This window comes from Festucalex cinctus, chromosome 15, assembly GCF_051991245.1.
Source record: "Festucalex cinctus isolate MCC-2025b chromosome 15, RoL_Fcin_1.0, whole genome shotgun sequence".
Classification (NCBI taxonomy): Eukaryota; Metazoa; Chordata; class Actinopteri; order Syngnathiformes; family Syngnathidae; genus Festucalex; species Festucalex cinctus.
The window spans coordinates 8750199-8773056 of record NC_135425.1 but is presented as its reverse complement, the minus strand read 5'-3'; the positions used below and the strand labels follow the sequence as shown (position 1 = coordinate 8773056).

The following is a 22858-nucleotide window of genomic DNA, read 5'->3' as shown; positions in this document are numbered from 1 at the left end:
GCGGTTCTGAAATGGGTTAAATAACCGCCCTTTACGCACGAATAATCTATTTTTTCGTCTATATTTCCCCCCTCTCCATCGGTTAGAAATTGGTAGAAACAGAAACTTTATTTTTTTTTATTTTATTTTTTAAAAAAGAAAAAAACCCTCGTATTCCGAAACATCGGTAAGTCTCTTTTATTTATTTAAAAAACATAAAACAAATGGATAACATTTTTTTAATATTCACTTTAACTCGAATAAGTGAGCCTCGTACTAATTTACATTCACGCACGCACATACCCGATAGAGGGGGGCGGTGGTGGGGGCTTCCTGCCGCCCAACATGATGATAAGGGGGGTCGGGGGTTCCTACGGTTGGGACCCGTTCTACTTCAAAGTAGGTAGCTTTATCAGTAATTCGAATTACAGGGGGGCGCTCCCCCCATTGCTACTTCAAAAGCTGGTGGTAGGATCCTTCCTGTAAGATGAAAAATAATTTATTAACACGAGGATGTCGAAATAATATTATCAGCTGGACAACAAAGCTACTGTTTGGGGGTTCAAAGGAAGTACGTAGAGAATCGGTGGGGGGTGACCGGAATCATTTGCTTGATGAAGGTGGGGGGACCGGAAAACAACAAAGCTACTGTTTGGGGGGTTCAGAGGAAGTACGTAGACAATCGGGTGGGGGTGTTTGTTGAAGGGTGGGGGGACCGGATAACGTGTTTGATGTTGTGGGAAACAGAATATCATCAATCATTTTTGACAGGAGCTGGCTTCCGATCTCTGATTGGTTAAGACGATGAGGGGGGTGGTTTCCGATCTCTGATTGGTTAAGACGAAGAGGGTGGGAGGGAGGGGTGGGTGGAATGTCATCAATCATTTTTGACAGGAGCTGGCTTCCGGCCTCTGATTGGTTGAGAAGGTGGCAAGTGGGTAGGGGCTTAATTCAAAATAACGGCTTCTGATTGGCTAAGAAAGCGGAAGGGGGCGGGGCTTACTTCAAAGGGCTAGGATATGAATGGTTTTATTGGGGGGGCAATAAAGTTTTATTGGGGGGGTGCAATAAATCATTGTTTTATTGGGGTCATAAATCACTTTTTGACATTTGCTGAAGTATACCTATATATCATTATTATTATTATTATTATTATTATTATTATTATTTACTAGCCACTTACGCAATATAAGCCACTACAACAAATGCACATGACGATGCCCGATGCCTGTGATTGGCTGACAGGTGCCGTGCTTCGTGACATTGCCGTTTTAGCTGATCTAGGACCTGTAGAGTGTGGTTTGCTGTGTTAAGCGCTGATTGAGAAACTTGCCAGCAAGCTAAATTCTCAGTTTTTGTTCATAAATAGTACGAGAATACATCTTCTATTGCTCCCGCTGATATGTTCGAGTGTAGGTGACATAAAGCTGTGACGAAACCAGGAAGTGCCTCTCTCTCTCTCTCTAGTTGCCTCTCTTACCTTGCAAGATCTCCACATAACGTCACACCCAGCGACTAATTTTATTGGTTATGATCAACTTCCTTGTCACTTGTCAACTTACGGAAGCAGCCGTGGTCTAAAAATGGCAAAATATGCCGTTTGCTGCTTTTCGTGTAAGAACTGAGAATTGTTTTACGGGACAAAAGACAGGGTGTCCTGGATAACACGGGACAGTTGGCAACCCTACTGACCGCACATGCGCCTGTCTATGAAAATAGAGTGCAATGGCTGCTTTTTGTTTTGTCATAGCTGTGGATGAGAATCCTGCTTTCAGTTTCCTTTCAGTGCAATTATTTTTGTTGTTCTTACCTCTGGAATTCAAGATAGTGTCTCTTCAAAATTCTGATGCTTTGTCATAATTCTAGTTTAAATTGTAAATCATCATCACAGCTTAAGTCTCCTGGCATATGAAGAATAATGGTCTTGAGGCGGTTGGAGCGAGAATGAATGCAAATTTTTCACTCCATTCTTCTTTGAATTGCTGATTTTTCATTATCCACATTTCTTTTAGCAGCGAACTTGAAACAGTTTGTTTTTTTTGCAATCTAGGCTCCTACAGCTGGTGAAGAGTCAACAATATGCTAACTGCTCCAAAAATGAAAGTTAAAAATTGCACTCGCTGCAATGAACTCTGCAATGAACTCTGAGTGACTCAGTAAACAGGCAGTACGTTAGCACACATGCTGATCAACCAAAACACATACAACAACTTCCGGAAGAAAATAACTGACCCCACCACTCTCTACATTAATGTTGTTTGTATGGAGAGGGTCAGTATCTTTACATTTCTGGGCACTGTCATCGCAGAAGAGCTCTCCTAGTGCTTAAACATTACAGATGTCAAGAAGGCCAAGCAGCGGATCTACTTACTTAGTGTTCTTAGGAAGAACCACATAAAGCAAGCTGCTGCTGACCTTCTACAGATCCTGCATAGAAATCCTCATGACTTATAGCCTCTCAGTGTGGTATACTAGCTGCACAGAAGCAGACAAGGAAAGGCTACAGAGGGTCATCACAACGGCGGGAAGGATTATCGGTCTAGCCCTGCCCTTCCTCGACTCCCATCTACACCTCTTGCCGTGTAAACAGCGCTAAGAAAATTGTTCGGGACAATTCACACCTTGGCCATCACCTGTTCAACCTGCTCTCTTCCAGACGGCACTACAGGTGCATCAAGGCCAAAAAAAAATTGAAAACAACTTTTATCCCAATCCATTACCCTTTTGAAGTATGAACTGACAGCCCCCAGCTACCAGTATATATATTTTTGGTTATTATTATCTGATTTATTTACTTTATTCCTATTACTTTATTTATATGCAGACCAACTGATGACATTGACTGGGCATTGTTTGTTGTGTGCTTTGTTTTTACAAGGTGATATTTTTAAGGTGTGCATTGACAACTTCTGAATCTGATACTGGCCTACAGCATGATTAGTGAGTACATTTTTTTAAAATATTATTATTCATTGATTTTGCTGACATTTTCAAAAACATTTGCATCATTAAATTGGTCATTTCAGATGCATAACTAGCTAGTGTATAGTATTTAGTTGGGTTACCTTTCGTCATGCTGGATAGGAGTCGAGGGATAGGGATGCAATAAGGTGGAAATGGTCCATTAAATGTGCAGCAACGGTGCATGGGAAGTTTAGTTGCGGATTCTGAAAATATTTAAAGAGACAGTGTGTAGAAATGTTTGCCCTCTAGTAGGGATGTCCTGATCCGATCACGTGATCAGAAATTGGGGCTGATCACGTCGTTGCTGACTCTATCAGCATCGGACGTTGTCTCCTGATCAGGACTCAGACAAATGTATGAGGTCATTTTTATAAGAATTTATTAAATCTGGAGTTACGCTGTGGCACAGAGTGAGACTTTCCACACAGCTAAGCGTGTGGCATGGCTTTGCTATTGCCTGAATGCCGTCGAGCGCGCTAAACAAGGAGATACTAGTTGATAATAAGTTATCAACTTTTATGTGGAAAGCGGAGACAGTGCGACTTGTACTGTGTGGAAGCCAGTGAGCATTTGGCCTGGCGGAAAGGATATAGATGTGTTGCACCTGCTGCATTTCACTGAGAGGCAGCTGGGCAGTGCCGCCGCATCAGGCGCTGGCGACTCTGGACATGCTCCGGGTCCTTCACGCAGATTGAGCTGAGGCGCCTGCTAGGACTGTGCATCGGTCACTCTTCGAAAGAAGCCCGGAGCCTAGCCTAGCTTAGCTTACCCTAGCCTAGCACGAATCGGGACAGTCGGACGTCAGTCACTGGGTAACCAATGCCACCCGGACCGGCAGTCTAGCCTGGTGTGAGTCCAGACCCAAAGTCAGGATATGGTAAGATTAAAAACATTTTGCTTGCTTGACATTCAAACGCAGCCTTTTGTTTGTTGTGGACTCCCCACCCCACGCAAATTTTGAGGAAAAGTCTGTTACGTTTAGTTTGTGCTTCTAGTGATTTGCAGTTATTAGCAAATATTTTTTTAGGTCATCCAGAGTTCACCCAGCCCCCACATCTGCTGAGAAACGGACCCAAAATCTCTCTTCTAATGCTAATTGCTGGAAAACGGAAACAGATAGAAACATACTTTTTTCCCTGATGAAAGAAGATACTTTAATCTTTCTTTTGATAGGTTCAATGCTTTTATAGCAATAGAACACAAAATTCTGTGGGCCTTGCAAAATCAGTCAAAATCCAGTAAAACAGCCGGGAGCGAACGGGATTGCTTCTGTGAAAATGGCTGGGAGTGAAAGAGTTTTAAGTAGCATGCTTTAAAACAGCTACAGTAGTTTCTCAAAAATAAAGCTCTTGTGAAAAATTAATATAGCCTCCTGGATATAGCCCTTTGAGAAACTTATAGATGTGCCAAAAAAGGGGGTTTAAATGTTTTACTTAGTATAACTAGCAGGTGTCAGAGTTTGGTGCGCATTGCCAGCAATAAGTCAGGGTTGGACTCCACCAAGGTTACCCTTTGTGACCGATTCTATCTATATCCTTTATGGAAAGAAATTCTAGGTGCAGCCAAAGTGTTGAGGGGCTCTGGCTTGGTGGCCTCAGCATTGCATCTCTGCTTTTTGCAGATGATGTGGCGCTACTTGCTTCTTGAAGCCGCGATCTCCAACTCACATTGGAAGGGTTCACAATTGAGTGTGAAGTGATCGGGATGAAAATCAGCACCCCCAAATCCGAGACCATGGTCCTCAGTCAGAAAATGGTGGCGTGAGATCCTGCCCCAAATGGAGGCGTTTGAGTATCTTGGGGTCTTGTTCACAAGTGAGGGCAAGTTGGAGCGGGAGATCGACGAGCGGATTGGTGCAGCAAGTGATGCAGACTCTGTATCGGCCCGTTGTGGTCATGAAGGAGCTGAGCCGAAAGGCAAAGCTCTCGATTTACCAGTAACGAGCTGTGGGTCGTAATCGAAAGAACAAGACCAAGCGACCAAAATGAGTTTCCTCCACAGGCTGTCCGGTGCGCCCTCTTAGAGATAGGGTGATAAGCTCGGTCATCCGGGAGTGACTCAGGGTCGAGCTGCTACTCCTCTGCATAGAGAGGAGCCAGTTGAGGTGGCTCAGGCATCTGGTTCAGATGCCTGCTGGATGCCTCCTTGGAGAGATGTTCCGGGCATCTCCCATCGGCAAGAGACACTGGTGACGATCCAGAACAATCTGAAGAGACTATGTCTCTCGATTGTTGGCCTGGGAAAGCCTTGGGATCCCGCCAGAGGAGCTTGATGAAGTGGCTTGGGAGAGGGTAGTCTGGGATAACATGCTAAAGCTGCTACCCCTGTGACCCGACCTTGGATAAGTGATGGATGGATGGATGGATGGATGGATATAGCAAAAATAATAATCAATTATTAAAATAAATGGTTGCAGAATGGGCGGCACGGTGAGCGAGTGGTTAGCACGACTGGCTCCCAGTTCTGAGGACTCAGGTTCGAGTCCAGGCTCCGGCCTTCCTGGGTGGAGTTTGCATGTTCTCCCCGTGCCTGTGTGGGTCTTCTCCGGGTACTCCGGTCTCCTCCAACATTCCAAAGACATGCATGGCAGGTTGATTGGGCGCTCCGAATTGTCCCTAGGTGTGCTTGGGAGTGTGGATGGTTGTTTGTCTCTGTGTGCCCTGCGATTGGTTGGCAACCGGTCCAGGGTGTCCTCCGCCTACTGCCCAGAGCCAGCTGAGATAGGCTCCAGCACCCCCTGCGACCCATGTGAGGAATGAGCGGTCAAGAAAATGGATGGATGGATGGTTGCAGAATTAACAGTAATAAGAATAAGATGGCGACCCAGAAGAAAAGTGAACTTCAAGATGCTGTACACAAAAACAATAAGAAGGCCAATGAGCATAAAGCTTGGGAGCCACAGTCCATGGCACGGTCGCTCTACCAGAGAAGCAGAGGAACCACAAACCAGATCAGATAAGGGAGCCTTGGTGGACACAATGGGGACGGGCAAAAATTCCCTCCATCAGCGACATCCACTTGCCAAGCCTGAATAGGCTCACAGATGCTGAAGCCAGAAAGGCATCTGTTGCTGTGGTCTTGAAAGTGGAGGTGGATGGCAACCTGGCAACCGCAACTGATGAATGAAAGTAGGTTGAACATGACCCACCCCATATGAAAAAGTCCTATAAAAATTGCATATGAATCTTATCTGTTTTAACAGAATTCTATGTGGATTTTATATGTCACAAAACTCCCAAATACAAAATGCATACAATTTATGTATGTTTAAAATCATGTGTGTCAGACATGCCCAATGCAATACCAAGTCTTATATATTTTGTATAAAAAGAACCTACTTAAATTATATCACTGCTGTTGTGCAAATATATATGGCATGCCATTATGCACAGTTGTGTTTAAATTAGGGCTTTCAAAGTTAAAGCATTAACTAATTAATTGATCACAAGAAATGATCGCATTAATCATGTAATAACGCAGATTAATCTCTATTAATTTTGACCGTGGATGATCATTCAGAATATTTGTTCATGGCAAACTATTGGGGTCATTTTTTTTTCCATTTTAAATTATGCAAGTAATTAACTGCTGAGAAAAAGAGAATGTGCGTGCAAGTGGTTCAAAAAATGTTGAAGACGTCCTTATTAAAATTCAAAAGAGTTAACACATGGCTGACTGGTTAGCACGTCCACCTCCCAGTTCTGAGGACTCGGGTTCGAGTCCAGGCTCCGGCCTTCCTGAGTGGAGTTTGCATGTTCTTCCCGTGCCCGCATGGGTCTTCTCCTGGTACTCTGGTCTCCTCCCACATTCCAAAGACATGCATGGCAGGTTAATTGGGTGCTCCGAATTGTCCCTAGGTATGCTTGTGAGTGTGGATGGTTGTTCCTCTCTGCGTGCCCTGTGATTGGCTGGCAACCAGTTCAGGGTGTACCCCACCTACTGCCCCAAGCCAGCTGGGATCGGCTCCGACACACCCCGCGACCCTTGTGAGGAGCAAGCGGTTCAGAAAATGGATGGATGGAAGTAAGTATCAGCTTCTGGATGACAGACATAACATCCATTGGCAAATTATCTGTTGCATCACTCAATAGTATTTAATAGTAACTAATGGGTGTGCGCCGTGCGCTAAAATTAACCAGGGGAATTATTTTGGCACATACAAAACGAGACACAAAAATGGAAACACCAGGTATTTATCAAACTTGACAATATTGCTCCGTCCCATCAATACCTTGAAATGGGCCACCAGAGATATCCTTTAAGTGGTTTTATTTCTGCAGATGGAAATTGTATATGCTGGTCAATTAATAATAGCTATTTATGTTGTTTGTCTTACAGGAGCAACATTACAAAAATGGCCTCATGTCATCCCATCACATATTGGTACTGTGATCAACTCAAAGCTCTCCGAAATCAGGGCAAAGAATAAACCTAAAAATCTGGACCCTGAAACCATCATGCTGTTTGACAACAGTCAAGAGTAAATTATCAGGTGCTGTGCTTTGGCCATGTTAGTTCAGGTGTAGTGAAGTTTTGATGCCTGAGCCACGTTTAATTTGCCTGGGGGTCTGGGCCAATCAGGGTTTGTGGCATTCTAAATAGTGTATGTAAGAAAAAACAACTAATTGCTTGAAGTTATGCATAAGGTTTTTGTTTTGTTTTTTTGGGGTGGGGGGATGGGGGGGCTTAGATGAGAATGTCAGTGTTTTGGGAATATGTCATCTTTGACAGTTAGATGGAAGGACTAGTTTACCCACGCCGTTTGATGTTGTGCAAATTAAAGCGTGTGTGGGTGTGTAAATGTCTGGAATAAAAATTTTGACACAATTGTGGACTGTATTCAAATTGCATATGTCCTTTGTACAATGCACATGATATACATATAAGGATAAATACATTAATCTATCATATAAATATAGTAATAGTATTAAATCCTTATATAGAATTTGTAAGCATTTAACATTACTAACTTATTAAAATCATATTTAAATTGCCTAAAATACTTACAACTAATTTACTAGATTTAGATATTAAATGAAAGTGATTTTTTATGAAAACTTTAATATGTTCTTATAAAGTTCATATATAAATCGTTTTAAATAGTTATTTGTATTATATATTAAACATTTTAAATTCCATATATAAAACATATGTAGAACTTGTAATATTCATATAAGAGTTTGAAAATCCCCTATATGATTTATGGGTTGTTTTTGGTATGAAAGGGGCCATAATTGCACAGATATTATATAAGACATACACAATCCTTATAAAGATAATTCTACTCAATTTATGAAAGGAATGTATCATGCTTGCCATATATATATCATATAGGCTTTTTTCATATGGGACCACAGTGTGGCAAATGAGCGCAAACACTAACCAGAAATGGTTTGGTTGCAATTAGGGGAGAGGCTGGAACGAGCACAAGTTTGTTATCATTTCTCGGAGTAATTTCAAGTGATACATAGCTATGTACTGACATATCAATCATAACATAATCAAAATAATATTTTTGGCAGCATTCTAAAAGCCCGAGGGCAATGCTACATTAAGAGCATGTAGAGTTTTCATGCTTGGCTTGGGAAGCTGTCGAATTATTGACCAGCTTGACACCACATAATTATGTGTATCGAGTATCACCTCGGAATTGCACTTGCCAAAATCGTGCCCTGAACATTTCTGCTGGTTGAAAGCTTTGACTTACCACATCCCTCTCATTACTGAAAATAGTAAAGAGCAACATATGGAGGGTTCAGTTTTAGGGTCCAGAGGAGAGACCACATTTGTGATTTTGGATTACCTTGTTAAATATCACGCTTGTTTAAATTTTAATCACTATCAGAATGTATTTATTTAGCGCCATCCATACATCCATTTTTCTATACTGCTTATCCTGTTGATGGGAGCTGGAGCCTATCCCCTCTGACTTCGGGTGAAAGGCAGACCACACACTGCCCGAAAAGACCGATATAAGCTTTTTTTTTTTCTTCAAGAATTTGGATATATTTTGAAATAAATATTTCCCATCTTCTTTCTCCCTGTTCTCAATTATTTGCAAATGTAATTTTACTGAACCACATAGCTCTCTCTATCTCTCACTGCCCTCTTCTTTCATTCATGCATTTTAGTAGTACTGACCAAAGTGTCTGCCAAGTCTTTACGACTGACAGATTTTGTGATGTTTCATGGTGAAAACTCAAAGGCTCTTCAGTCCACCCTAACACTCAGATTCCTAAAATGCCGCAGGCTGCTCAGTCCCTCAGGTAACAAAGCTTAAAAGCCTGGATGTGAAAGCATTCAGCTGGAGCTCCAACTGTCAGAGGTTACCATTTAACATCAGCGGGGGACTTGCCAATGTCACCCACAGGGTTTCTCCTAAACGTTCGGAGCTGCTGTGTGCAGGAGAGCTGTAATGAAGGGATATAAGTACCGTCTCTTACATACCGTTAGTATACAACACTTAGACTATCAATTCTTCCTGTCAGCAGCTTTCAAACACATTGTGTTCACACACTTTCAAGAGCATTGCACAGATGCAAGTACTTTTTGAGCCAGCAAAAGTAATTAAAATACGAAATCAGTGGTACGAAAGATTATTTTCACAGTACGGTAAATTATTATTCCCCAGAGTAGAGGGACCAAGCAATAATATGAACAGTGAAAACCTGCAGGTATCGACATTCCCCTATTTTTTTTTGTTTTTTTTTATATAACTGCCTATCAAATCAATAGTTTAAACCGTAAATATACCCTATATGAGTATGATGCTAATACAAAAACACTTGAAATCCATCCAACAACACCACCCTTAAATATACAGTATGCCCCCTCCATTGCGAGTTCCAGATTTGTGGTCCCCTGTATGTCACAGATTTTTAATTAATTTTGCATTTTCACTGTTGCTGGCTTTTTACGGTATTATTTTGCGTTTGTATCCTGCACATCACCAAAAAATAAATAAATAATAATAATAATAATAATGATAATAAATACCCATATGTACTGATTCAGCCAATCACAGTGTTGCAATGGTTTTGTCAGTCGCCATAGGTCTTGCAAAAACAGCATGGATCGCCCGGGCTGATTATTGGCACCGATATTTAACATTCAGAAGCAAACCGGCATCTGCCCGTTTTAAAATTCTGACAGTCGATGAGAAATCAATTTAAAACTGGGTTATTTTGGCACTGTATCAGAGCCAAACTGATGGAAACTTTCTGCACTTTTTGTGTGTGTGTCTGTGTGTGTTTTTTAAGGTAATAAAAAGATACAATAAGTGAAAGATTAACATTTCAATTAGATTTAAATTTTGAATTTTGATCTTTTTGTTGATTTAGTCTTTCCATGGGTTAAAATCAAGCAAATATGTAATGAGCTAAAGACTTGAGGCTCTATATATCTGAAAATGTAATGCTGATCACCGCATGTTCAAAGTTAAGATTTAAGTTGTCAAAGTGGCCACACATCCTTGGATTTTTCAGTTTGCAGTACACAAAGTTTGTACATCCCTGCCCAAATCACTGCCCTCCAACCCCAAACCAGGAAGGTGTAACCATCGATACTAAAACTTTGATTACCTTTTCATTTGTAGTCTGCATTTACTTAGCGCCCAATTAATTGAAGCTGTTAAGTTCTCCTCATGGATCACAGCTATAGCACAAGCCTCTCTTTATTGCTCTTTTGAACAGAGATGGTGGGAAATCAGCATTAAAATAGGCCCTAGGGTGAAATCATCTGGGCACCGTATTGATAGCTCTGCTCTTGGCAAATTAAGACAACAGATTTAGTTTCATCTAGGGCAACGTAAGCATTAACTTGCATTCTTTACCTCACTGGCAACGTGATGTGTCTATACAGACATAGGTTTTGAGAATTCTAGTTTATTTTTATTCTATTTATAAAGTGGGAAAATGGAACATTTGCAGTCATAATGGCTATCAAGCCATTATGTCATCAGTCAGAGGTTATTAATGATGGGGCTTGGTTCACAATTTGTTCATTCTGTGTTCCAGAGGTCAGGGATATGTGTGGGCCAATCGAGTTCTTCCACACCAAACACATCCAATCTCACATTAATGGAAGTTACTTTGTGCACTGAGGCACAGGCATGCTGGAAAAAAAAAGAAAAAAAAGAGCCCTTCTCCAAACCATTTCGACAAAAGAATAGCATTTTTTCAACATGTGGAAGGATGATCATTGAAGAAGACATGCACTTTTTTTCCCACAATTTATTGTTCATGTCCTTAGCAAACCCTCTTTTTTGTTGAAGGGCGAGAGCTTATCAATTGGCAAGAGCTATCCACTGAATGTTCGAGCTGATTTTGCTATCTCTGCAAAGAGCAGACACGACTGCAATACTATAGTTGGTGGAAACCTCAAGTTACAAACTCTGAGTCATGGAAAACCCTTCAGATACTGCTGCAAACTTTATCCTATGTTGGACATTGGATTTCCCGTCATATGTTCCCATCATACATGTTCTCATTAAAGAAACACACAATATACATACATACCAGGGTGATTTTGTGTACTTATATTGGGGGAAAAAAAAGTTTATTTAACTCATTTGCTCCCGAAAACGTATAAAAACGTTCCATTTTAAATATTGCCATAGTCCCAAAAACTTATTTACAGGTACAGTGGTACCTCTACTTACGAACGTCCTTTCATACAAAATAAAAATAAAAATACAGCATGGGCTGCTACTCGTAGCTCCCAGAGTTTCCTGAACGCAACATACTTACAGCTGCTCTGCCATTGGCTATTATTGGCATCTTCCTGGTATCCCATTGGCTAAGAGGGACCAGTACCATATGTGAACATAGATACAGAATAGAATGTGTCTATTTAGCGTCCTCGTCATTCGCCCCTCGGGCCATAAGGTGTTTAGATAGTTTTGCGTAAATGTATTAACTAACGGACGACAGATTTGTGCAAAAATTCAAACAATTGGTGATTGATGAAGGCTACGTTGCACAGTAACTTTGTAATTGCGACGAGACGGGCCTTTTTTTGGAAAAAAGATCTCTCACTGTCGTACCCAAAGTTTCCATCAAATTTCGGAATTTATTGAAAAGAATCACCCAGAAAAAGTTTTCACCATTCGAGCGATCGCTCACTATGATGATGTTTGCCTTGGACATTTTCGAAGGATTGTTAAAAAAAAAAAAAAAAACTTAAAAAAGAAAAGGGCTCCAGTTGGAGGAGTGGAACCCTTGCCTTCGGGAGATGATGTGCGGCTTACATGATATAAGCGTGAGTGAGTGAGCGATAAATAAAAATAAATAAATAAAATAAAAATATACATGTGTAGCCCCGTACCAAGTCCACCTTGGAAAACACCTTCGCACCTGCCAGGTGGGCAGAGAAGTCCTGTATGTGCGGGACCGGATAGCGATCAGCATCATTGAGGCGGCGATAGTCTCCACACGGTCGCCAGCCGCCGTTCGACTTCGGAACCATGTGGAGAGGCGAGGCCCACGGGCTGTCCGAACGACGAATTATGCCAAAGCGTTCCATGTTGGCGAATTCGGACTTAGCTGTGGCCAATCTATCAGGGCTGAGGCGTCGGGCCTTAGAGTGAACCAGCGGGCCTACGGTCTCAATGTGGTGCTCGACCCCATGATTGGTAGAAGTGGCTGCAAATGTAGGCGTGGTCAGGCTGGGGAATTCTCCAAGAAGCCGCGTGAACACCTCGTCATCTGAGAGCGGGCTGGCGAGGCCCTCAAACGTCTCCACATCACACCCACAAGCAACAGTGGAAAACGTCACAGCGTCCAACAGGCGGCCATTTTTAACATCCACCAGTAGACTGTGGGCACACAAAAAGTCCGCGCCAAGAAGGGGAAAAGAAATGTCCGCAGTGACAAAGTCCCAAGTGAACCGGCGCTCCCCAAAACATACATCCACTGTCTTAGTGCCGTAGGTCCGGATCGGTGCAGCATTGGCCGCTGACAGGTGCGGGCCGTGAGTGCCCCCGGCAGCCTCTTCAGCCGAGGCAGGCAACACGCTTCTGCGGGCGCCGGAGTCACAAAGGAATTTGAGTCTGGAGAGGGTGTCCATGACAAACAGCAGCCGGCACTCTGCGCCCCCACTCACAGCTGCAACTGAGTGGAGGCGTTGCCGTTTCCCGACGCAACAAAGGAGCAAGGGGCGCGGCACCTCTTCGCCTTGGTTCCAAAACGTGCGTGAAAATAGCATAAGCCAGGGGCTGATCGGCCAGCCACGGCAGCGCGTACCTTATGAGGTGCAGTTGTGGTCGCCGGGAATGGGAAGGCGCGTGCAGAGGTCAAGACCTCGTGGTTGTGACGCTGGGTGGCCAGGAAAAAACGGTCAGCTTCCTCCGCCAGAGCACGTGGCTCGGAGATGGTAGTGTTCGCTAGCGCTGTCTGGACATGAGGAGGCATGTGGCGCAGAAACAGTTCAATAAACAAAAAGTTCGGCTCCTCCGCGCCAAGCAGGTTCAGCATTTTTTCCATTAGCTCGGACGGCTTACTGTCCCCCAGGCCCTGGATGGCGAAAAGGCGGCGAGCCCTTTCCGGTCGTGACAGCTCGAAGGTCTTAAAGAGGTACGCTTTGAGCCCCGCGTACTTATCCCGTGCCGGGGCAGAGGTGATAAAACTCACGGCTCTGGCCGCCGTGGAGCTCCCGAGCGCGGACACGACGTGGTAGTAGCGCGTGGAATCGTCCGTAATTCCCCGGATGGCAAACTGAGCTTCAGCTTGTACAAACCACGTCGCCGCGGCCGACTCCCAAAACTCCGGTAACTTGAGACCAGCGGAGTTCGCCATGTCGCTCAATTCGATCAAATTCTCAGCCTCGGAAACGTCAACGAGGCGGATGTCGGGGTCACCAATGTAGCGAGCAGTGACGGGAGTCGGAGGCAGAGTGTTGAAGTCCGGAGCTAAAGACCGGCGATTTATTGACATCAGCTTCTCAGCGTTTAACAGCAACAACAACTCACTCTGCGCGAGGCTCACAGACCTACCAACATTTTGTTCTTTTATCCTTTCATCCTTTCATCCCAAGGTTCCGTGGGTGAATTATGTTCTAATCACTACACATGATTGTTAAAAAAAAAATGAACATCATTGGATCAGTTCTTTACAAAACACCAGGCAAAAACACAGAGAGAAAATCGATCTAAGAGGGCAAAAAACAAAGAGGACAGCAGTTAAAAAGGTAAATGACCATCATTTTTATTCTTTACTCCATTCTTTGTTTTTTACATTATGGACAACTCTCATTTATTGTGCAATAATCTTATTGTAACATTATTTTTTACATGTTTTGATGCATTTTTATGCTTTATAAAACATTTATGTCTGAATTTTGGGAGGCTTGGAATGGATTAGGGCATTTATATAGAAAATGTGTCTCTACTTACAAAATTTTCTACTTAAGAACTTTCTTCCAGAACCAATTAATTTCGTAAGTAGAGGTAACACTGTATATATTTTTTAAGCTAGAGCATAGCCTAGCTACCTACCTAAGTCTTTGATGCAGCCTCCGAACTGAAGAGAACGCTTAAAGCATGCAAAAAGAGGTGGGATTAAATAAGTTTTCTTCTCCCCATTCCCTTTCAGGCATATTGGTTCTACGTCTACGTTTAACATGCATTTTCTTTACGTCTTTGTTACTGATGTTAATTGGAATATGTTGCCTGACATAAACACAAGAAAGAAAGCAATGGTAGTTATTACAAAAACGGCCAGCAGGCGTCAGCAGGGTATAAGATCAACCAGGGCCATGTTGCAAAAAAAAGCTCTTTTCCCCAGTGTTTTAAACAGATTTGTGAATAATGATGAAACTTAGCTATATTCTAATGCTAATTGGTGCAAAACAGAAACAGATAGAAATGTACTTTTTTCCTGATGAATGAAGAGACGTTAATATTTCTTTTGGTAGGGTCCATGTTTTTATAGCAAGAGAACACAATATTCTGTGGGTCTTGCAAAATAAGTCAAAATCCAGCCAGGGGTGAAGGGGGTTGCTTCAGTGGCAAAATGGGTCTGTGATCCTCATTTTTCAATGAGTCGAACCTACAGACTTTTTCTACGTATACAAAAGGTATCTGGTGTGACCACAAATGCCACTCTAAAGTGTAGTTTAACCATATTGGGATTGTGAGGGCAGTTTTAAGTAAATTAATTAGCATCTTGTGTGACCACTGACCAATATTTCTTTCGTGTTAGAAATCCCACTTATGGAGACTTAATTAGCCATTCATGTTCCAACGCCACGTTGCAAGGATCTAGCCACAATTCTGAGAAACTGAAAACTTTCCAGTTCTTGCATGGCCAGCATACCTCTGGACATGCTACCCATTGAGATCGGCGTACATGACAGCTCTAGTTCCTGCCAAGATCCAGCAACTCCGCAAAGAGTGGGCCAACAATTTAGACATAATGCGTGAATGCTAGTTGAAAGAAAGAGGCCTTTTGTTGACTTTGTAAAAAGCGTAGATCTTTGAGTTCAGCAACAGAGCAAAAAAGTTCATGAAAGATGGGAGTAAAAACAAATGTGATTGTATTTGGTTTGCTGTATATAAAGTTTTTATGAGACGTATGCTAAAAGACCTGGCTGGAAGTTACAGATGTTGGACGAAAGACAAATAAAGCAGTCTTACCTTTCAATGCCATCTTGGGAGTAATAAACACCATAAGTCTGGATAGATCCTCCAGTGTCCTCTGGGGGCCGCCAGCTGAGTCGGACAAATCGGCTGGACACTAGGACAGGGACCAGGTCGCGGGGGGCAGAGGGGAGGGCAACGCCTGGGCTGGGGGACACTGGTGGGGGATCAGAGGAGGAGGAGTAAGTCAAAGGGGTGCCAGAAGGAGCAGGCGGAGCAGGAGGCGGGCGGGGAGGAGGAGGTGTGTGGACAGGTCTATATTGAGTGGGTGAGGCTTCTGTGAACAGTTCATCCAGGGGAAAGGGAGGGACGAGATGCAGGGAGGACGAGGGAGAGGACCACAGCGGGAAATGGAGGAGAGGAGCAGCAAGGAGGTGGCAAAGCAAACGTAAAAACATAAAATAATGGATGAGAGGAACATAAAAGACATGGAAGAGACAAGAAGGAAGAAAAAGGAGGAAGAAGAATAATGGTAAAGAAGAGCCCAGACAAGAAAAAATAGTGGCACAGATTGTTGCATATATATATAGTAGTTTGTTGGAAAATATTTAAATATTAGATATGAAACATATATAAAACAAATTCATCTTCATTGATTGTCAATTAAATTTAACATCTCAGATACTGTATATACCTATAACTTAAAGGTGAAATTAAAAGACAAAAATGACATTCAAACTCATGGCTGGATGTTCATTGTAGGTCTTAAACATCCAAGTCCATTTTAACAGTCAATTTAAATCCACTTTAATATTACTAATATCTGTTGATAATGTGCATACATTTAGCACATGCTATGAAATGAAGGTTAACAAGTACACACTGGAAACAAACACAAGTGACAACATTGAACACAATCTTTGACCAGCAAATTTGTATGCATGGCTTGCTATTCACTTCAACACTGGCAGATATCCATTTTATATCCGATTTTAATCCACATGGATCTGATCTGATCGTGTGTTTGTTTTTTTCTGCTTATGCCACCCTGATGAATACGTGAACTGAATAAAAAAAATACATTTAAACAATCCTAATTGTGTCACTTGAACCATGTAGTTTCTTTAATCTACATATGATAGAGACTTCATTCACATCTGATCCGGTTCCATGCATTTTTTTTTCCTGCTTATGCTACCATTACTGTGGACACACGCACAATCGTGATTCGGCAAATATGTTTCTACCTACTGGCAATTTTTTTTAAGTATGACTACCCCCATCTCCCTTCAAAAGCTGATTTTGCTTTATACAAAAATATTACCTGTATGTGCTATGTAATTTGCTTGTATCTATGTTCAAACATTCAAACATTATCTGCACAGTAATTTGCATTTCCCATTTTCATTAATTATTTTTTGTGTGCAAAGAGAAGTTCTGTTACCTTGCTAACATATATGGCTGTCAACATTTGAACCAACAAATATGAATAGATACTAGGGGTGTTAAAAAAAATAAATAAAAAATCAACTTTGGCAATATATCGCGATATGCCAGCCCGCAATTCTTTTTTTTTCAGTACCAAATCTTATTGTCAGTGTTGTGGCTCCATACAGTTTATCTTGTGAATAAGTGAAACAGTAAACTGCGATCAGGCGTGTAACACCGCAAGGTGAGAAAGCAGAATTTTGTCAGCTACAGTAAATCAACTGCAAGTAGTGACAACATAGAAATTTGACATTGTGTTACGCAACAACAAATTCAACTACAAAGAGACTGAAACTGAAACTGGCAAAAATGGACCACACCAATCATTGGTGTATTAAGTAACTTCTTCATTGCTGTAGAGTTCATTAATTATCACCTATTCACAGTTTGCCATTCACAAAATTCACATTGTTCTTTCTGTAAAGCCTACGCAAGCCCATTACTTGGCAACTATTTTAACTGAAAGAAGTGGAAAAAATAAATATCAAATCTTAACGAAAAGCTAAGCGGGGATGCACTGTTAGCACAGATTAGCATTAGCTTATAGTGTTATTCTGGTTTGCTTAAAACCGGCACATACTCGGGTTGTGTTTGGAAATTCACTCTGACACGCATAGCACTTGCCCCTCCCATTAATTTCCGAATGCAGCTTATGTTATTTTAAAACAATCAGCAGCCCGTGCTGGAACTTTTTTTTTTTTTTAACTGCCTGACGCATATGCACTGAAGGCATTGTGTCTCCAGTCCTTTTTTGGTGCAATCTGAGTAACCTGACGGCACATTTGAACAACACTGAGTTTCTGAACAGTCGGAGTGAAGCAGTGCACGCTTGTAGGTGAGTGAAGTTGGTTGCTGTAGGGGCGTAGACCTATGTGTATATGTACGTGTCACATCGACTTCAATGTTAGTGCTGTCCTTTTTAAATTCTGGACTCAACAAGTTCTAGCACTGCTACGTTGCCATGGTAATTGAAAGCCTTTCTCAGATTGGTGCACCCCGCAGCAGCATCCAATTAGGCACATAAGGCAAATGCAAAGGGCACTGTCTCCTCCAGGCATCCACAGTGTTTAAAAGTGGATGTGAAGTGCTCTGTAATTCTCTATCCTGGGTGTATTTTAACTAGTGCTGTCAAACGATTAACATTTTTAATCAGATTAATCACACTTTTTAATTTTGATTAATCACGATTAATCAGCTAAATTACTTGCGGATTCGCGTAATATAAAATAAATACAAAATACCGTAATATTTTGACAATGCATTTTATTATCTGAATGTCATTTGCAAACATTGATTAAATGCATGTACGCAATAGCATGCATGTATTGCTCAAAACGTAACAGCATCATATCAATTGGGTGCAATTCAGCAATTATTAATTAAACACAAATTACTTTTGTTTTATCTAAAGTCCCGTCGGGGTGTTTTTAAAGCGAAATTTACCACCGAGCAAATCAACTGGAGTCACCCCGCTCATTTTCGAACCACAGACGTAGGAAATGCCGTGCATTGACCTCATCACTGACCTGCGCAGCCTTCAGTGTAACCATCCGCGGTTACGTTCAAGGCTCAAGTGCAGTCAAAAAAACAGTGCGATTAATATGCGTTAATACGTGATTGATGCGACATTTTTCTGTGATTAATTAATCTATTAACGCTTTCAATTTCACAGCCCTAATTTTAACTGAAGTATGTCAGACACCTTATATTAAGGCACCTGGGAACTGATTTAAATTGTTAAGGAATGCATAATATATCTATTTTAAGCAAAGTAATAACCTTCTTGTGGTTGGTATACCATGAACAGAAACAGTACCCTTTCTGGCTTTAGAAAGTGGGAACCACAAAAAATAGACCACTAAGTAAATTTATATATATATATATATATATATATATATATATATATATATATTGTATCAATCAAAAATGATTAACTACATCAATTACATCTGACACAATTAAATCAATCAAATCTAAATGTTTAGTGATCAGATGGAATGACGATGTTGGGTGTTTCTAACTTAGCAACATAGTCTCAATGTTTAGCAGCATTGTTGCTGTACTTGGCAACTTCTATGACCCCTATTTTTCAAAAAAGCAAATACTGTAGTGACATTGCCAACAATGGTCTTCGTGTTGGCAACATTCTCATTTCCTGCACGGTGCAGTGAAAAGGCCAGTTTGTGCTTATAATTAGGGATAGGCGAGTACCGATACCAGCCTTTTTTTCAAGTCCTCGAGTACTCGTGACGCAGACGAGTACAAGCGACCGATGGCAGAGGGGGAAGACGTTAAGTGAGTCCTCCTTGCCTGTAACTGGCGCTAGCTTGCAGCAGTTTTTCATCAAAACTTCACCGGTTTGGAAATACTTCAAAATTGTGAATCTTAAACTAAAAGGGCATTTTTGTGTTTTATTTTGAGCGTTAAGACTATTAACTCTTTGACCGCCATAAACGTTTAAAAACGTTCAGCATAATCCTAGGATAGGCCGCCATAGACGTCAATTGACGTCTACTATGTTTTTTTATGGAATCGGGTGGAGGAAAGCCTTGGGCAGCTGTGCTCCAAGTATCAAGCCGATCGGGTTACTATATTGGGTATTCCTGGCCACTAGATGGCTGTGATGAGTCTTTTGGACAAGATCAGGTAGGAGACAACAGTAGAAGAAGAGAGGCTGAGCTAGAGTGTTGAGGGGGAGAGAATGGCTAACTTGGCTAAGGGAGTCAAAAAAGGCTACAGATGGCAAGCAGCTCACGCTTGATCCTTATTTTCAAAGCTCAAAAGCATCGACCAGTGCTCAAGAGCACAGTGATGACGGGGTTAAGTCATAGTTGAAGCGGTGACGCGGCCGTTTCGACCACGTCCTAAGGCCCCACCGGCTAGCGATGCTAATAACGTCCTAAGGCCCCACCGGCTAGAGATGCTAACACCGGAGAAAAGTGGTGCACAACCGAGCACGTCTGCACAGATGACGTTTCATCGGACGATGACGACTACTATGGGTCCGATGCAAGACAGTCCTGGACAGTCTTCCAAAGAACGTGAAGGTAAGCGCTAACATGCTAAGAGATTGCTAGTAAGATTACTTTCCTTTTCGGGCGATCTGCTAGCAGCGTGTGTAAATGTGCTGAGATACACTAAAACATCTATTACCTATACAAACGTGAATGTATATTTTATAGATCGTGCTCACAGCAACGTCGGACCGCTGGTTCGACGACAAAGAAAGGTAAAAAAAAAAAAAAACGTTTTCAATACACCGCAACAATAAAAGGAAAGTCTTTCGATTGTATTGTAATTGTATATGTTTCTTTCAGCTCCTACTCATAGGGCCCAAAGTGACCCTTCTCACAGTGAGCAGAACAAAGGTAAAAATAAAAGATTCTCCACAGCACTAATAAAATATTTGATGGTAAACGTCTTCTATAATTTACAGAATGTGCATCAACCAATACACCCAAGAAAAAAAGGTAAACATATGCACACACACACACATTGCATCACACTGCTCTAAAATAATATGATATTGAAATGTATATTTGCAGATCCCAAAGATTCTGGCTAGCTTGAAGTTGATGAATTTGGCTGGCAGCCAACCATCTTCCCCTTTGCTGCAAAACCAGGACCAAGGGATGCTGCAGCAGAGCTGAATTCCCACCTGCCAGCTGACATCCTGGAGCTCTTCATCACGGATGAACTTCTCCAGCACATCGTTCATCATACCAACCTCTACGCAAATCAGTCCATGCAGAAGCAGACTGACAAAAACTGTTGCGCACGTGTAAATAGTTTGCAAAGAGTTTTCCAAATTGTTTGTTCGGATTGCTACTGTTGCATGTAAATAAACTGTTATTTTGCAATCAAAAAACATTTTTTATTGTTGGGGTAGTGTTTTATAGAAGTTTAGGTGTTTGTAGAATCACTCATGCAAAAAAAAAAGTGCCAAATTCACTAGAGTGCATGAAATAACATCGTTTCACAAAAAGCTTGATTTCTCCGTATTTTGGAAGAAAATAGAGGATTTGGGTGAAACGAAGTTGTTTTCGATTGTTGATTACTGAAGATCCGAATAAGGTAGAAACAAACTTTTTTTTTTTAGATGAAAGATGAGACTTCAATCTTTCATTTGGTAGCATCCGCCTTGCCATAGTCCTAACACAACATTTTCTGTGGAGCTTGAAAGATCAGTAAAATTCGGTAAATCAGCTGGCAGTATGGGGTTACCTTTTCCGAAAATGGCTGGCAGTCAAAGAGTTAAAGAGTGACTGTGCTGTTTTTTTTTTTTTTTTTTTGTCAAAATTAAAGGAAATATATTTGTTTAAAAATATATTTTAGTGATTTTTTTTATTTGTCAGAATGTACTACTGGTATCGACAGTTGGTATTGGTATCAGTGAGTACTGAGGGTCTGAGTATCGGTATCGGTCTGAAAAAAGTGGTATCGAACATCCCTACTTATAATGATTTGGGAGCCTAACTAGGAATGGCTTCTATTATAATAGAAATCAGTCATGTTAAATTTACAATGTTCGATCAGATATGCAGTAAGCAGTGCTTTTTTAACAATGTTAGGATAGAATGTTACACTGTCAAGAGTAAATGTATTTGAGTGTTGGGTTGTTTGGGTGTAACCTGAATAGCACTACCTTGAGGGTTAAATTGACCACACCCTCATTTCCAGTGAAGGAGAATCTTTCTAAATTTAAAGCTCGCCCGCGACCCTAATGAGGACAAGCAGTACAGAAAATGAAAGGACGGATAATTGTTTGGGGAAGAACAACACATGCGCACACACAAACCAAATGAAGCATTTAAAGATAAAACTGACATTAAACATCCCAGGGACTGCAAATCTCTTCTGCATCATTAACTGATTGAAATCCAATTTGCTACTAGGATCAAAGTACTTGAAAATGTTGCTTAATTTCATCTGTACGTGACACCTCAAAGCACACTCATGAGGACGAGGAGACCAAGAAATTCAAAGAAGGAAAAAAAGAACAAAAATAAGTGAACGGTCACACGGGAGAGATGATGTTTGAGGTGATAGAACATAGGTGGAGGACACGCAATTGAATTTCTAAATATAGCTTGATAATGAGACACGAAGAAAGGACAGGCGAGAGTAGGTTGTGACATGTGAGGAGTGTTAACACAGCTCCTCACGGCACTGTGAGAGGAGACTGCAGGGTGTGAAGGGTGGATTTGTTCCTGCTCGGCGAACCGGCCACAAAGCCAAGGAGGCTCTGAGTAGGAAGTAAATAGTCTCGGCCAGGAATGGATGAGTAAGCAAAATAATAGTCAGACACAAACAGACGAAGAGCATGAAAAGAGTCTGAATGGATGTTAACATAACACTGCAGTCTGTCTGAATACAAAACAAAACAGATGCACAAATGCGTGCACACACACACCCCAGACATCTACACGGACAAACACACACACACTATACAAATAACTTCCTGTTTTTCCATCAATATATTGACTTTCTACAAGCTACTCTGCATTTATATTGTTTCTGCTGCCTGTGTGAGCTTGAAAGGAGTTTGGTTTTCACTGAGGGGTCTAGACTGCCAAAAAGTGTAACATTATTTCCATTTTTTTGTTATTTAAGAAAAACAATCAACCGTCACGGACCCAATACTGCAGTTTGATGATCGACCATGTGGTCGTGTCATCGAACTTGCGGCTGCATATGTTGGACACTCAGGTGAAAAGAGGGGCGGAGCTGTAAACTGATCACCAACTGGTGATGCTCCAATGGCGCAGGAAGATGCCAGCCTGGCCTGGCAGACCCAAATGTATTGTGGGAGTCTCCTGGGAATGTGTAACAGAGGCCACTGTCAGAAGGAGG

At 41.6% G+C, this 22858-nt stretch overlaps 1 protein-coding gene and 1 long non-coding RNA gene across 5 annotated transcripts in view; one reads left to right on the top strand and one right to left on the bottom strand.

The window, feature by feature from the left end:
* Positions 1 to 22858, bottom strand: part of dcc (DCC netrin 1 receptor) — a 466971-nt gene that overhangs the window by 197401 nt on the left and 246712 nt on the right. For 2 of the 4 annotated variants that reach the window (XM_077498096.1, XM_077498095.1), the window contains exon 8: positions 15575 to 15854. In XM_077498096.1, the coding sequence (XP_077354222.1) occupies positions 15575 to 15854 (280 nt within the window). The remainder of the gene's footprint in view (positions 1 to 15574; positions 15855 to 22858) is intronic. The other 2 variants (XM_077498097.1, XM_077498098.1) reach the window with 1 other exon arrangement.
* On the top strand, positions 19679 to 20949 carry LOC144002677 (uncharacterized). Its single transcript, XR_013278789.1, has 5 exons — positions 19679 to 20052; positions 20188 to 20234; positions 20323 to 20373; positions 20442 to 20475; positions 20551 to 20949. It is a non-coding gene; the product is annotated as an uncharacterized LOC144002677 (long non-coding RNA).